At 50.6% G+C, this 13024-nt stretch overlaps 1 protein-coding gene across 1 annotated transcript in view; it reads left to right on the forward strand.

The window, feature by feature from the left end:
- The window catches only part of KCNK10 (potassium two pore domain channel subfamily K member 10), a 78431-nt gene extending 68158 nt beyond the window's left edge, over nt 1–10273 (forward strand). The window contains exons 5-7 of the mRNA XM_066341370.1: nt 2492–2678; nt 6670–6812; nt 9394–10273. Coding sequence (XP_066197467.1) covers nt 2492–2678; nt 6670–6812; nt 9394–10014 — 951 coding nt within the window. The 3' untranslated portion in view covers nt 10015–10273. The remainder of the gene's footprint in view (nt 1–2491; nt 2679–6669; nt 6813–9393) is intronic.
- Nucleotides 10274–13024: the final 2751 nt, after the last annotated feature.

The following is a 13024-nucleotide window of genomic DNA, read 5'->3' on the forward strand; positions in this document are numbered from 1 at the left end:
CATCCCACTTTGACTTAACAAGTGTCGCAGAAACATCCAACTCACTTTTAATATCATTATGCGTTTGAGGAGGACAGTGTATCGGTGAGGTGGGGAATTTTGCCAGCAATTCAATTCACTTAACGATCTGGTAAAATCTGCTTTGGGGCTCTCGATTTTTGCACCTGTCTGAAAACAAAACTAGATGAATAATAACTAAGTTCCTGGATTCTCAGAGGGGCTCAAGTGCCCTTCCACCCAGAGTCCTTAATATCCAATGTGGAAATTCAGTCAGTGGAGAGAGCATTCCCTGTGCTTCTCAGGCAAGTTATCTTGACATGATACTTTCATTTGTGGGAAAAATGGTATTTCAGATACATTTTAAGAAATATCAATAAAATATCTTCTTCTTTTTCCAGCTGGCTTTTCTGAGGAGGTAGGCGGGGACTATATAAGAACAGGAACCATATTCGTCTTCCCTATTCCCACTTTACATACTGAGTGTCCTCTTTGGAGTTAGAGCTCATGTCTTCCTTTTATAAAGAAGGATGGCGATTTTTTAGCTTGTCCTGTGCGAGTTTAGGGAATATATTGGTCCAGGAACTGGAGCATGAATAGTGCTGACTTAGATTGTGCAGATAAAGATTCTCCACGGTAATTATTCTTAGTCATTTCGTTGCCCTCTCTGGTTTGCCGTAGGGACTATGCCTAGGACCAAAGACCCCAGTCGAGTGGGACGGAATGGTTTTGAGTCTTGATCACAGCGGGGGGCAGCTCCCCCCCCTTTTCAGCTCTTGTCTCTTGGAGCTTCCCTATACAGAGGAGGCACTGATGTTTCTCCCCAAAAGTCAGAGAGGAAGAGGAGGGTGGGAAGAAGGGGAACAGAGCCGGAATCAACCTTCTGTCACTGAGACTTAGCCATTTCTTTGATGAACACTTACATGATTGAGCCACGTGGGTGAACTTCCCAGAGTCTCTCTGGACTGTTTCCATCCTGGGAAACCTGGCCCCAATGTCCCTGCTGTGAGCGAAGCTTCAGAATTTCTGGATGGTGACAATTTCTTACTCTCAGTCTGCCTTCCCGGAAGGGAGACAGGGTGCCTCCTCCTCGTGGCTTCTTTTGTTAGGGGTGGATGCTGGCAACTTTGAGCTGGCAAACTGTTGAATAACTTGAAAAGCTGTTGTGGTCTTTTTTCATTACTCCCTGGACTGAGCGTTCATCACATCAGAATTCTACTGTCGGCTCTGCCCTTAATTAGCCGCATCATTTTATGCAAATCCCTTAACCCTTGTGGGCTTCTGTTGCTGCATCTGTGAGTGAGGTTTATGAATGCAAACGTCTGTCTGCACTCTGAGGTCTAATTCACTAGAAGGCAATGACCAGAAAATAGATCACACGGTAAGGATTTCCTGTATTGATTGCCCTAAATGTGGTGTACTTTTGCAGAAAATCAATCTAGGCAGTGTAGAAAGGCCCACGCACTTTGGCGTTACAGATATATGTATGCTAGGATATTGGTTTGGGGAGGTGCTGGTCCTAGGGCCCCCTGAAACAATCTCCAGGGCCAGTTCTGGGGCTCTGAGACCTGAGGGGTCACTCAGCTTGGAGGCAATGCCAGGTTGTCTTGCGTGCGTTGAAGGAGAACACTAATGATGCTTCGGGTCCTCTGGCCTCCACGGTGTGACTCCTTTACCCCAGGATCAGTGCACTCCCGTTGCACGTGCACTTTCACCTCTGCACGTGACTCCTCCGGGAGCCGGTGTGCACTGCAGTTTCTACCACTCACTTTAGACAGTGACCCTGTCATTCTGACTTCAACTCCTGTCCCGACCCTTGCGGGTAATACAGCCGACAAACATGATGACCACAGCACCGGCGCAAACACGGGTGTTTGAGAGGAAGGAGTGTGCTCTGAATGTCCAAGCCCAGCAGGGGAAGGCGGTGAGGAAGCACCCCAATACATGCCCGGACTCTGCCACACACGTGGGTGGGGTGGCTAGGCTTTGTGTTTGCAGCCAAGCACGCTGGCCGGTCTCAGGTCAGACCCCGCCCGCAGCATACTCCCTTTGAGGCGAGGGAAACGAGGGAGAGGCCCGTCCCCATCCCAGGAACGAGCTGCAGACCGAGGCCCTCCATGGGAAACGGCAGCAGGCCCTCCTTGGGAAACGATGTGTTGGCACCGGTGAGGGAGGTAGCGTCGCCATCGGGCTGTGGTCACGGACCCGGGCAGGGGACAGTCACAGCATGAGCTAAGTGGGGCGACTTGATCAGGAGCCTATCAGCAGGCTTCACAGGGCCTGAGGAGCACCCAGAACACCTGAAAACATCTGCAGGTGCATTTTTCTAGGAGAAGGTCTGCAGCTTTCATTAGATTCTCATGAAGCTGCCCATGACCAGAAGGAGGTACAGTAAAAGCCACTGATGCAATACATTTTTTTTTTAAAATGTATCTCTTGTCCTCTGGGTCCGAGGTGGTGAAGCTGACTTGTCTTTCTCCTTCGCTGTTCCCAGAAAAAGCAAGTGAGTCAGACCAAGATCCGGGTCATCTCCACCATCCTGTTCATCTTGGCCGGTTGCATCGTGTTCGTGACGATCCCCGCCGTCATCTTCAAATACATCGAGGGGTGGACGGCCCTGGAGTCCATTTACTTTGTGGTGGTCACTCTCACCACGGTGGGCTTCGGGGACTTTGTGGCAGGTAAGCAGCCTGGGCGTCCCGGTCGCCAGGCCCCGTGGGTGGTGCTTCCCAGATCCACGAGAAGGTGAGCTGTGGGAGAAGCAAGTGGAAGAGGCTCGGTGTCCCGCTGCCGTGCGCAGGCTCAGGTCGAGCCCGTGGTCCTCTGTGATCTAAACAGCATCGGGCTCCTGCCGTGAGAGGAGCGCCAGCCCCCCCTTCCCCAGGATGCTCGCCGCCCTCATTGTCGTATGAATTATGCACGAGCGAAATGAATTTCTCATTGAATTTTGGACTTTGGAATTGTATTAAGGCTCCTCGAATCTGTCGAAAAAGGCTGTATTAATTAGCAAGTGGCAAATGTGAAACTCTGGAGAGATTAGCACGGAGCTTAGCCTGCCACGATCTGCAGATTAACCTTCCTGCTGCCAAGAGGTGAGGGCCATTGTCCCCTCAGACATGGTCCTGGGTGGACCCACAAAGCTTAGGACTCAGTTGACAAGCAGGAGCTGAGCCCTGCCCCCTGAGGGAATAGAGTAGAATGGAGTCTGCATGAATGTATGGTGGCAATAGCCTGCACTGTGAAAACAGACCCCAGCGGGCTGGGTGTATGGAAGCGGAAGGAAACCACCGTTCCTTTCAGCCCGGGGCAGGCAGCTGGCAATGAAGGGAGAGCTGCCCTCCTACGTGCTCCCAGGGGGTGGCAGGAAGGCGGGCATAGAGGTGGCCGTCCCTCTCCTTCTAATAAGATAGGTCCAGAAGGTCAGACTATCAGTTTTTTTTTTTTTTTTTTTTTACTCCAAGAGGCGAGTGCTTTGATTAAACACCTCTGTCATAAGTTCAAACTGTTTGGATGGAGTGTGTGTGTGTGTGGCATGTGTGGCATTGACCCTTGAACATTTGCAAGCTGCACTCCCAGACCAACTGTCCTTCATTTGGCATTTGATCCTGGCTGTGCCTGGGCCTCCCCGTGGAGCACGAGCCCACGAGGACAGGGACCTTGTCCCCGGGAACCTGGAAGACAGGACATTCTGGGGGGGATGGTGGAGGCTCATCAAAAGGCACGAGTGCCTCCTCGTGAACTCTGTGACCCAGGTGACACAGCACAGTGGTGTTGCAGCTCTTCCAACCGGGCAGGTGACGACTGATGTCCACTTTGTAGAAATACCAGTTTTCATGTTGCCTTTCTTTTTATTGACTAAGGACTAAGAATTGCAAAATTGAAGGGATTAAAAATTGTTTCTAAAAAAGCCTGGGATCCTATGAATCTTCCCTTATGCACAGTGCTCAGTCGTTGTGTAGCTCCTCACCCCACCTGGGGCTGGGAGAAGGCACCTGGGGCCATGTGATTAGGGACCTGAGCTCTGGACTGAAGCCACAGGGAAACTGAGGAAAGGGAGAGGAACGGTCGTCTGGTTAGTCCCTGAGCATCACCCGGCGCCGGTCTGTGGGATACCAGACTGGGGTTCCTGTGATGGTATTGGCAGCTGCAGTGCAGAACCATTTCACAGAGAGCATTGAGGTCCCCCCACCCCGGCCCCTAGCGTAATCTGCGCTAGTCGTGCCTCAGAGAGCTCTGTGCAGATCCTGGTCTGTCTGGAGGATCGCCCGGTAGAGGACACTGGTAAAGGCCCCTGCTCTAATAGTGCTCAATTCAGTCTGTTACTCTATTAACCTGGGGCATGAGTAGCGGAGCCCTGGGAATACGTTATTTTAAAAATATATGACTTTATTTATTTGTATTACAGACTGTGAGCACTTAGCACATACCAGCACTTGACCTTATCCTTACTTACCGGGCGAGGGCGTGACCAGCACAGTCACAGGTGTGGCACTGTTTTCACTTTCTTACTTCCCACTGATAACAGAGCCGTATTTCCTTTGTCCGGAGGTCTGCACAGACAGGGATCTCTTGCAGTTCACAGTGCTGACTAGTTAGACCAGGCCCTTCTCGAATTTCTAGGCTTACATGGGTGGGTCCAAAGACTGCATGCCTTAGATTGGCTGTTTATCACAACCTTTTTGTCCAACACTCTCAGAATGACAGGGAAGGATGCCTGATTGTTTTAAAAGGTATATTAACAAGAGTTGATGGTTGCTGTGATTTAACATGGTATCAACTCTACTAGAAATAGAACCGGAACACTGATCTCCACACAGGACTAAGTGCTGGTTTATTCTGGTAGCTGACTCGCATTAGGACAGTGAGCAACACTGTAGCATTTCACAACCCTGACCAGGAGCACAGGGAAAGCTCCAATTGTGGGCAACGGCTAATCGAGGAACAGGCAGAAAGGTGATTAATGCGTTGTTCACTGGCGCACCCTAGTGACGATCTTTGTTGGGCGATGGTGGCTGGCTAAGGTACACAGTGGCTCTCAGTCAGCCTCAAGGAGAAGGCTGAGGACTTCTCTGGCTAGGCGCAGAAACAAAATGAACCTCAAAAGCCACTTAATGCTGCAGGAGCTCCAGTAGCATCCTAGAGAAAGCTGTGGGGGACAGTCGCCTAAAGGGAAAGGACAAAGGCAGCCAAACCAAACTCAGGAGGGCTTGTTATGGAGCCCTTTGGCAATGTTTGGAATTCTAATTTTAAGAAGTGGCGGTAGACATTTAGAAATACTGAGACATCGGTGGGCTGCATTGAAAAGCGGGTTACCAGAGGGTGGAGGGGGTTGGGGGACCAAGAGAGAGAGGTGAAGGGATTAAGAAGTACAGACTGGCAGTTAGAAAATAGTCACCGGGATGTCAAGTACAGCACAGGGAATACAGTCGACATTATTGAGATAACCATGTATGGGTACCAGTTAGGAATGGGAAATATTGAGGGGAACACTTTGTAACATCTATGATTGTCCAACCACTAAGCTGTACACTTGAAACCAATACAAAATAAACTTTAATTGAAAATGAAAAAAAAAAAGGGTTCGGTTGCATTGAGAAGAACCACAGGCCACAATGCTTGCCCCGGTGCCTGTGGGAAATACAGCTGATACCATGAGAGTTTAATATGGATTTGGTGGTGGTTACAACCCTGACCCAGCAGGAAGGACTAATCATTCATCACGTAATAGCACAATTACCAATACATGGCTAATGTCGGTTGTCTTAGTAATGGCCACCTGCCTGGTTCACTGGGCAGCACGTCTCACAGAGAACAAGGCTGACATCAATTCTTTCATGGAATATCCCCACTTCTTTAGAAGAGGGGCTGGGCTTGGAACCCATTTTTGCCTGGCTACCCTTGGCAGTGTCTGTGGGAGAGCTGGAATAGATTGGCTAATTATTTGGAATAAATGACTGGTTCGTTCAACAAAACAGCCAGTCAATGCAATTAGGCAACTGGCCAGTCTGGTCTGATGGATTTTTTCTGTAATCCCTATTTATAAAATAAAGGGATTGTTCTGGCTGGCGTGGAAGGTCCCTTTTAGTTCTAGCGTGGTCGTGGTGGTTCTAATTACTCAGTCTAATTGACCCTTTGGATTAGCACCATGTAAACACCAGCCCCGTTAGCAGTAAATCACTATGGCTTGGACCAACGTCTCGGAAATGCTGTAAAGCCTCGTGGTAAACGCACGTGTGCTTAAGAAGAAAACGTAAAACCCGGTTCCATGCATTGCAAACCATTTGGGAGGATTTCATGGTGTTTTATTTCTATTAAATTTAAAGAAGTTTAAGAAAAATTGACAATTGGGCCTGATCCTCCAGCTCAAGCCATTCACTGTCAAGCTCAGGTGGAGAATAGGCAGATCAGGTTGGCCACTGACATGTTTTTGCTATGGGAGCTGTGGTGAGTGGTCAAGTAGCAAAGGAAGATCATCCACAAGCCAGGCTCCTTAGAGACGGGACACGTCTTTTGCTCGCCTCCCACTGCCTGCCACGTCTTGTACGCAGCAGGCCTAATGGCTGACTGTTAGATAGTGATGGGGTGACATCTCCGCTACATGGACCGGATTCTGTTTGCTCTGCAAAGACCATTTGCTGGATCCTGCTTAAAGTAACGTCTGGTTGTTTTCAGGGGGAAATGCTGGCATCAATTACCGGGAGTGGTACAAGCCCCTAGTGTGGTTTTGGATCCTTGTTGGCCTCGCCTACTTTGCAGCAGTCCTCAGTATGATCGGAGATTGGCTTCGGGTTCTGTCCAAAAAGACAAAAGAAGAGGTAGGACCCCCTTCCAGATCCTACAAATGTTCCTGAGATCAGATGCGCTCGTGTCAAGAACGTCCTGTCTCTATCCTGTGGGCTCGAGTGTTTCTTACTCAGCGAAGGGCTCACGAGGCTTCCTGGTCTGGAACCGCTACCTAAGAGCCAAGTGAAATGGAGTAACAATTATTCTGGGGTCCCTTTTTGGCAGGTGGGAAAATCTGGTGACTTACTCCCCAACCCATGGATCTTGGAGAGGCTAATAAAGAATACCTTAGTTTGAAACATGGAATGAAAACTAAAAGAAAAATATTGATATAGTCAGCAGAGGCCGACTGTGGTTGAGGGAGGCGTGCAGTCTCCCCTCATCAGGAAATACGTGAGGGAGGCTTAGAAAATTCATAAAAAGCTTGAGAAAGCCTGCCTATCCTTCAGGTCCCGGGGTCTGTGTGGAAATGCGCTGGAACACCGTGAATCTTTCTTGATTCTGTGTGAGACTGAAGTCACTGAGCAGTAGGCAGCCACGGGAAAGTGAACTCAAGGGGTCCCTGTCGCCTGTATCCCCTTCTGGTTGTCCAATGAGTAGATAAGCATACCCCAGGAGCGTGCAGCCTTTACTCCTGCATATAAACGTGCAGGAAACTTACACAAAGGCAAGAAAAGGAAGCCTAGGAAGGAAAGGTAGAATCTTGTGAGTTAAAAAAAAAAGTCCATGTAGTTCTTTTAGGAAGAGGGGAAAAGAAATAAGAAAGGAAGAGGCAAGGGAAAGAGAAAGAAAGAGGTAAAGAAAGGTAAGAAGATTTAAAAGACCAAGAAATAAAAGGAGGGGTAGCTTCTTTTTTTTTTTTTTTTTTTAATTATTTTTTTTTTCTTTCATTTTTCTGAAGCTGGAAACAGGGAGAGACAGTCAGACAGACTCCCGCATGCGCCCGACCGGGATCCACCCGGCACGCCCACCAGGGGCGACGCTCTGCCCACCAGGGGGCGATGCTCTGCCCATCCTGGGCGTCGCCATGTTGCGACCAGAGCCACTCTAGCGCCTGGGGCAGAGGCCACAGAGCCATCCCCAGCGCCCGGGCCATCTTTACTCCAATGGAGCCTTGGCTGCGGGAGGGGAAGAGAGAGACAGAGAGGAAAGCGCGGCGGAGGGGTGGAGAAGCAAATGGGCGCTTCTCCTGTGTGCCCTGGCCGGGAATCGAACCCGGGTCCTCCGCACGCTAGGCCGATGCTCTATCGCTGAGCCAACCGGCCAGGGCCGAGGGGTAGCTTCTTTAAGAGCAACTGTTCATTCTATATAGAAGGGCTCAGGAGAAAGTTGCTGAATGTAGAAATGTGCAGTCTCATTCCTGGGCACGATGTGAATTTTCCTGGCACACAGGAACACTGGCAGTGCAGCCTCTGTCCAGTCTGATTCCCCAGGTAGCTAACAGAACTGCTGAAAATCGGCTATAACAAAAGGGAAAGTAGCACCATAAATATTGACTTTCCTCAACGCAGAAGTGTGAATTCCTCTCTGTATAGGAAAGCGTGGGATGTACTGTCTGCCCTGCTGACTAAGAGCCCAGAGATGTGACAGTGATCTGCGTGCAGAACCTCACTCTGAGCATGTCCTCTTTCTGCACCCTGACCAGGGAGATTTGGTTACCAGGCACCCTGGGGGGGTCTTCTTAAACCAGGTGAAGCCCGATAGCACATAACCACAGCATGGCCCAGATACAGGGTGACCGGCAGGCCCAGTTTCCCCAGGACTAAGGGAGTTCCTAGGATGCAAGACTTTACCTTTTAAAATCAGGGGTCCCAGGCTAACTGGAACAGGTTGGTCATCCTACGCAGATAAGCCACTGGAGGGACAGGGAAGGGCCAAAGGCCTTCCGAACATCTGCTTTGTGTGTAGGACTGAGCTAAGTGCACATCTTTATCTCACTATACCAGTCAGCAAACTGTGGCTCGTGAGCCATATGCGGCTCTTTGGCCCCTTGAGTGTGGCTCTTCCACAAAATACCACGTGCAGGCGCAAAGGCCAGCTTAGGAGCACCCTAATTAAGTTCATAACAATGTACCTACCTATATAGCTTAAGTTTAAAAAATTTGGCTCTCCAAAGAAATTTCAATTGTTGTACTGTTGATATTTGGCTCTGTTGACTAATGAGTTTGCCGACCACCGCCCTATGCCCTCTGTCAGCTGGCCATGGTTACCCCAGCAGCGCAGAAGGAATGGGGCTGCGCTGTTAAGGAGGGGGTGGACACATCCCTGAAACCCTTTAGGCCTGTCCAACTCAAAATACGGCTTTCTCACCCAGAATGCCACTGGCCTGTCCTTCAGTCCACTCCAAATCTCAGGCTTCCCTTGGGTTCTCCAGCAGGTGTGCCTCCCTGAGCCACATTAGTCACGAGCCGATTTGAGATGAGTAGTTAGGGGGCAGGAGGGACCAGGGCAGAAGCAGCGTCCCCCCCCCCCCCCCCCCCGCCCGTGTCTGCGTGCCCCTCCCTCCCCGCCCCGAGCCAGCCTTCCCATTGGGACACCCAAGGGCTGTGGGCGCTGGGGCCCGGGCAGAGAGGACTTTCTCAGCGTGCTGTCGCTCTTCTGTGTCCTGGCCAGGTGGGGGAGATCAAGGCCCACGCGGCCGAGTGGAAGGCCAACGTGACGGCCGAGTTCCGGGAGACGCGGCGCCGGCTCAGCGTGGAGATCCACGACAAGCTGCAGCGCGCCGCCACCATCCGCAGCATGGAGCGCCGGCGCCTGGGCCTGGACCAGCGCGCCCACTCGCTCGACATGCTGTCCCCCGAGAAGCGCTCCGTCTTCGCCGCGCTGGACGCCGGCCGCTTCAAGGCCTCGTCCCAGGAGAGCATCAACAACCGGCCCAACAACCTGCGCCTGAAGGGCGCCGAGCAGCTGAGCAAGCACGGCCAGGGCGCCTCCGAGGACAACATCATCAACAAGTTCGGGTCCACCGCCAAGCTCACCAAGAGGAAAAACAAGGACATCAAGAAGACCTTGCCCGAGGACGTCCAGAAGATCTACAAGACCTTCCGCAATTACTCCCTGGATGAGGAGAAGAAAGAGGGGGAGACGGACAAGATGTGCAACTCGGCCCACTCCAGCACGGCCATGTTGACGGACTGCGCCCAGCAGCCCGCGGGGCTGGAGAACGGCATGGTCCCCACGGACACCAAAGACAGGGAGCACGAGAACAACGCGTTACTTGAAGACAGAGACTGAACGTCCCGGACGTTGGACTTGGTGAAGCGTTGTGTTTTTGTTTTTGTTTTTTAAAATATATATTCACCCCGAGACACGTGCCTTAAAACAGACTTCTCGTTAGTCTGGAATTACATAGCATTGAAGAATATATTTCACTGTGCCATAAAGGACTGAGAAAGCTTGCTCTGCCAAATCAAAGGACTTTGCTTCTGATAGGGAGGGACCGCAGGACAGCCAGGGAGCGTTCGCCTGCGCTGGAGGTGGTGGCTGCCAATGTCGCGGGCCTCTAGGGGTGGGGCGGGGCGGGGTGGGGTGGGGTGCAGTGCGCCCTGGATGGCACACAGGGAAGGGCAGCTGTTCCCTAGGCCAGCCTTCTGGAGGGGACAGAGGTGTCCTTCATGTGGAGTCTCATTTTCCGAACCTTCCGTTAGCGACATGTGCACACGCAGAAGGGGACCGGATTTGGGGGTACACTTGTACCTGTAACTAGGGTTTTGAGTTGACATTTGGCAGGTTGCACTGAACTTGCGTTCTGGTCCGTTTAGTGCGTACTTAGTCTTTCTTAGCTCCAAATGAATGTCTGTGGGACCCGAGAGCACCTGGAACTTGTTGGAAGCCGATTAGAGCACACGTGGTGAGAAGGTGCCATTGCTTTCCTCATTACAAAGAAAAAAGAATCCTCACAAACATCACACTGTGGATGTCACCTCAGCTAAGGACAGAAGCCCACTGCGTCTGGTCTTTCCCACAGGGGTAGGTGGTCCAAATGGGCTTGCAAGCATCGGTGGAAAGCGCAACCTCAGCTGCTGCATGGTTGCAGGCAGAAATCACGCATTTTCCTCAGTGGATACAGCGGTGAGAATAAACTGGTTTTGAAATGTTCATGTTCACTTTTCTAGTGGAACTTTAACTCGTTTTGTTAAGCGGGGGGGATAAATACCAAAACTATTGCCTTGCATGATGCCAGTGGCTTGCTGTTCTGTCTAGCTGATCCTAAATTTTTATAAAAAAATAGACATCCTGCATGTCTGAGACACACCGAGGAGGACCACGGCATCATTCCATCTCAGGGCTTCTTGTCCCTTTGGGTGTCTTAGGGTAGACGTAGTTACGAGAGCCAATCTTGCTGTCTCCAAACAGAAGGAAAACTACTCCCTCAACCAGCCCTTGTACAAGACGATCGAGTCGTTTTAATTGCTTGCAGCTTAAGTGCCATTAATGCCGTTTTTTTTAAAAAAAAAGTATACTTAAAAAAAGTATTTCAAATATTTTACTTTTACGTTTGGGCGTTTCTTTATTTTGAAAGCATCCCTTTTCCTTGCGTGTTTTCTTATATCTAACACCTGCCATTGCAACACCAGTTGGAATACAAATGTGATTGTTTCAAGGCCAACAGTAATAAACACACGATAATTGCTCCCCAAGGTTAGAACATCGGCGAAGGAAAGCAGGGGAATGGCTAGACATCAGTGTTGAGAGGAAGATTTCAAATGGATTTTTATCAGAGAGGGGGAAAAAATATGTGCTAGTGCAACCAGCCTCTGTGAGCCTCAGCTTTTTTCATAACTGGCTGGTCCTTATACTGGTTCAGACTTAGCTATTTGGGCCACACACTCAAGCACCGGACCTGGCGACAACAGCAAGCGGCTGGTTATGGGCCTCTGCTGCTCAGTGCCACCTTTTGGGGATTTTACACGATTCATACACAAAGGGATTGATCAGAATATCGCGGGATGAGCGGAGACTTCCAGGGAAATTTATACCCACCGCATCCTTGACCGCTGGTTACCCTGGAGATCGCTTCCCAACCATTTCTCCCAAGGGCACAACTCTCCGTTGCCTGGAGCACGGGCAGCGACGCCCTCCCCTCGCCCCACAAGCTCTTAGGCTCTAGTTAAAGTTCTGGCGTTGCTTTGGGGAAGGGCCAAGTAGGAATCAACTTTGACGAGGCCCTTCCTGTGCAAGGTGGGTTTGGGTTCAGGCCTCCATGGGGCTGGAGCTGTGGCTCACGGGTGACATCCTGTGTCCACACAGTAGTCAACTGACGACTGAGAAACGTGTGTGCAGGTGTGGACCGTGGTTCTGACTATGGGATCACTGCAGCCCGAAGAGGTGTTTTTCAGGAAATTGGTAGATAACTGGGATTTTCTCTCCTATCAAGTGAAAAGCTTTCTGATTTAACTGTCCATGGGTCTCATTCACTTAGGTTTGCACCCCTCTACTCCTTGGCACCCTCTTTATGGTAGTCAGTGTGTGAAAGTTCTAGACCTGGCAGCCGGAGCTGTCCAAAAGGCTCCCCTGTCATTGATCCGCTGGCTTCCGTGGACCAGGAACTAGATTAGGCACTTTATGGGCATTAGCCCACTGAAACCTCACAGCGACACTCTGTGGGAAATGTTTGCAAACCCCTCACACAGGGAAGCTCAGTAATCACAGAATGGCCAGAAAGTGGAGCTGGTGTTCACGACCTGTCTGACCACAGTCTGCTTTCGACTCTGCTACAACGTCCATGTAGTGCGGGCACCCTTGTGAGTGCATGTGCGTGTGCACACGTGTCTTTCCAGTTTCATGGGCACAGCAGACAGAGGTGGGGAGGAGATCTCTCTACCAAGAGGATACAAGGTCTTTGTGTGAATGTGGCCTAAAATGTTGTCCTTGAAGACGCTTGCTGTACGTCATTCTCGTTTTGGTTTTGGTAATGTTGTGTGTGGCACCCTTTCTGTGTTGTTGAAATGCCCCTCAAAAGCACTCTTTCGCACTTTACTTGCTTACCTTGCAGGAACTCCGCCTAGAGCAGGAATCAAACAATTCAAAACACTAAGCTGCATACTCTACCAAATAGAACAGGGGATGGCATGTGCATAGATGCTTTCCCAGGTGAGCTCAGTCAAAGGCACTGAAAATAGCTCATGCCTGAGAGTGGGGAAATCTCCAATATATACAACCCTCTCCCCGAGGACAGATGAGGCAAGGCCCTGATGAATCAGATCAAAGAAGAGTCGCCCCCCCCACCCCTCGCCATGGAGAT

Source organism: Saccopteryx leptura, chromosome 6, assembly GCF_036850995.1.
Source record: "Saccopteryx leptura isolate mSacLep1 chromosome 6, mSacLep1_pri_phased_curated, whole genome shotgun sequence".
NCBI classification, from domain to species: Eukaryota; Metazoa; Chordata; class Mammalia; order Chiroptera; family Emballonuridae; genus Saccopteryx; species Saccopteryx leptura.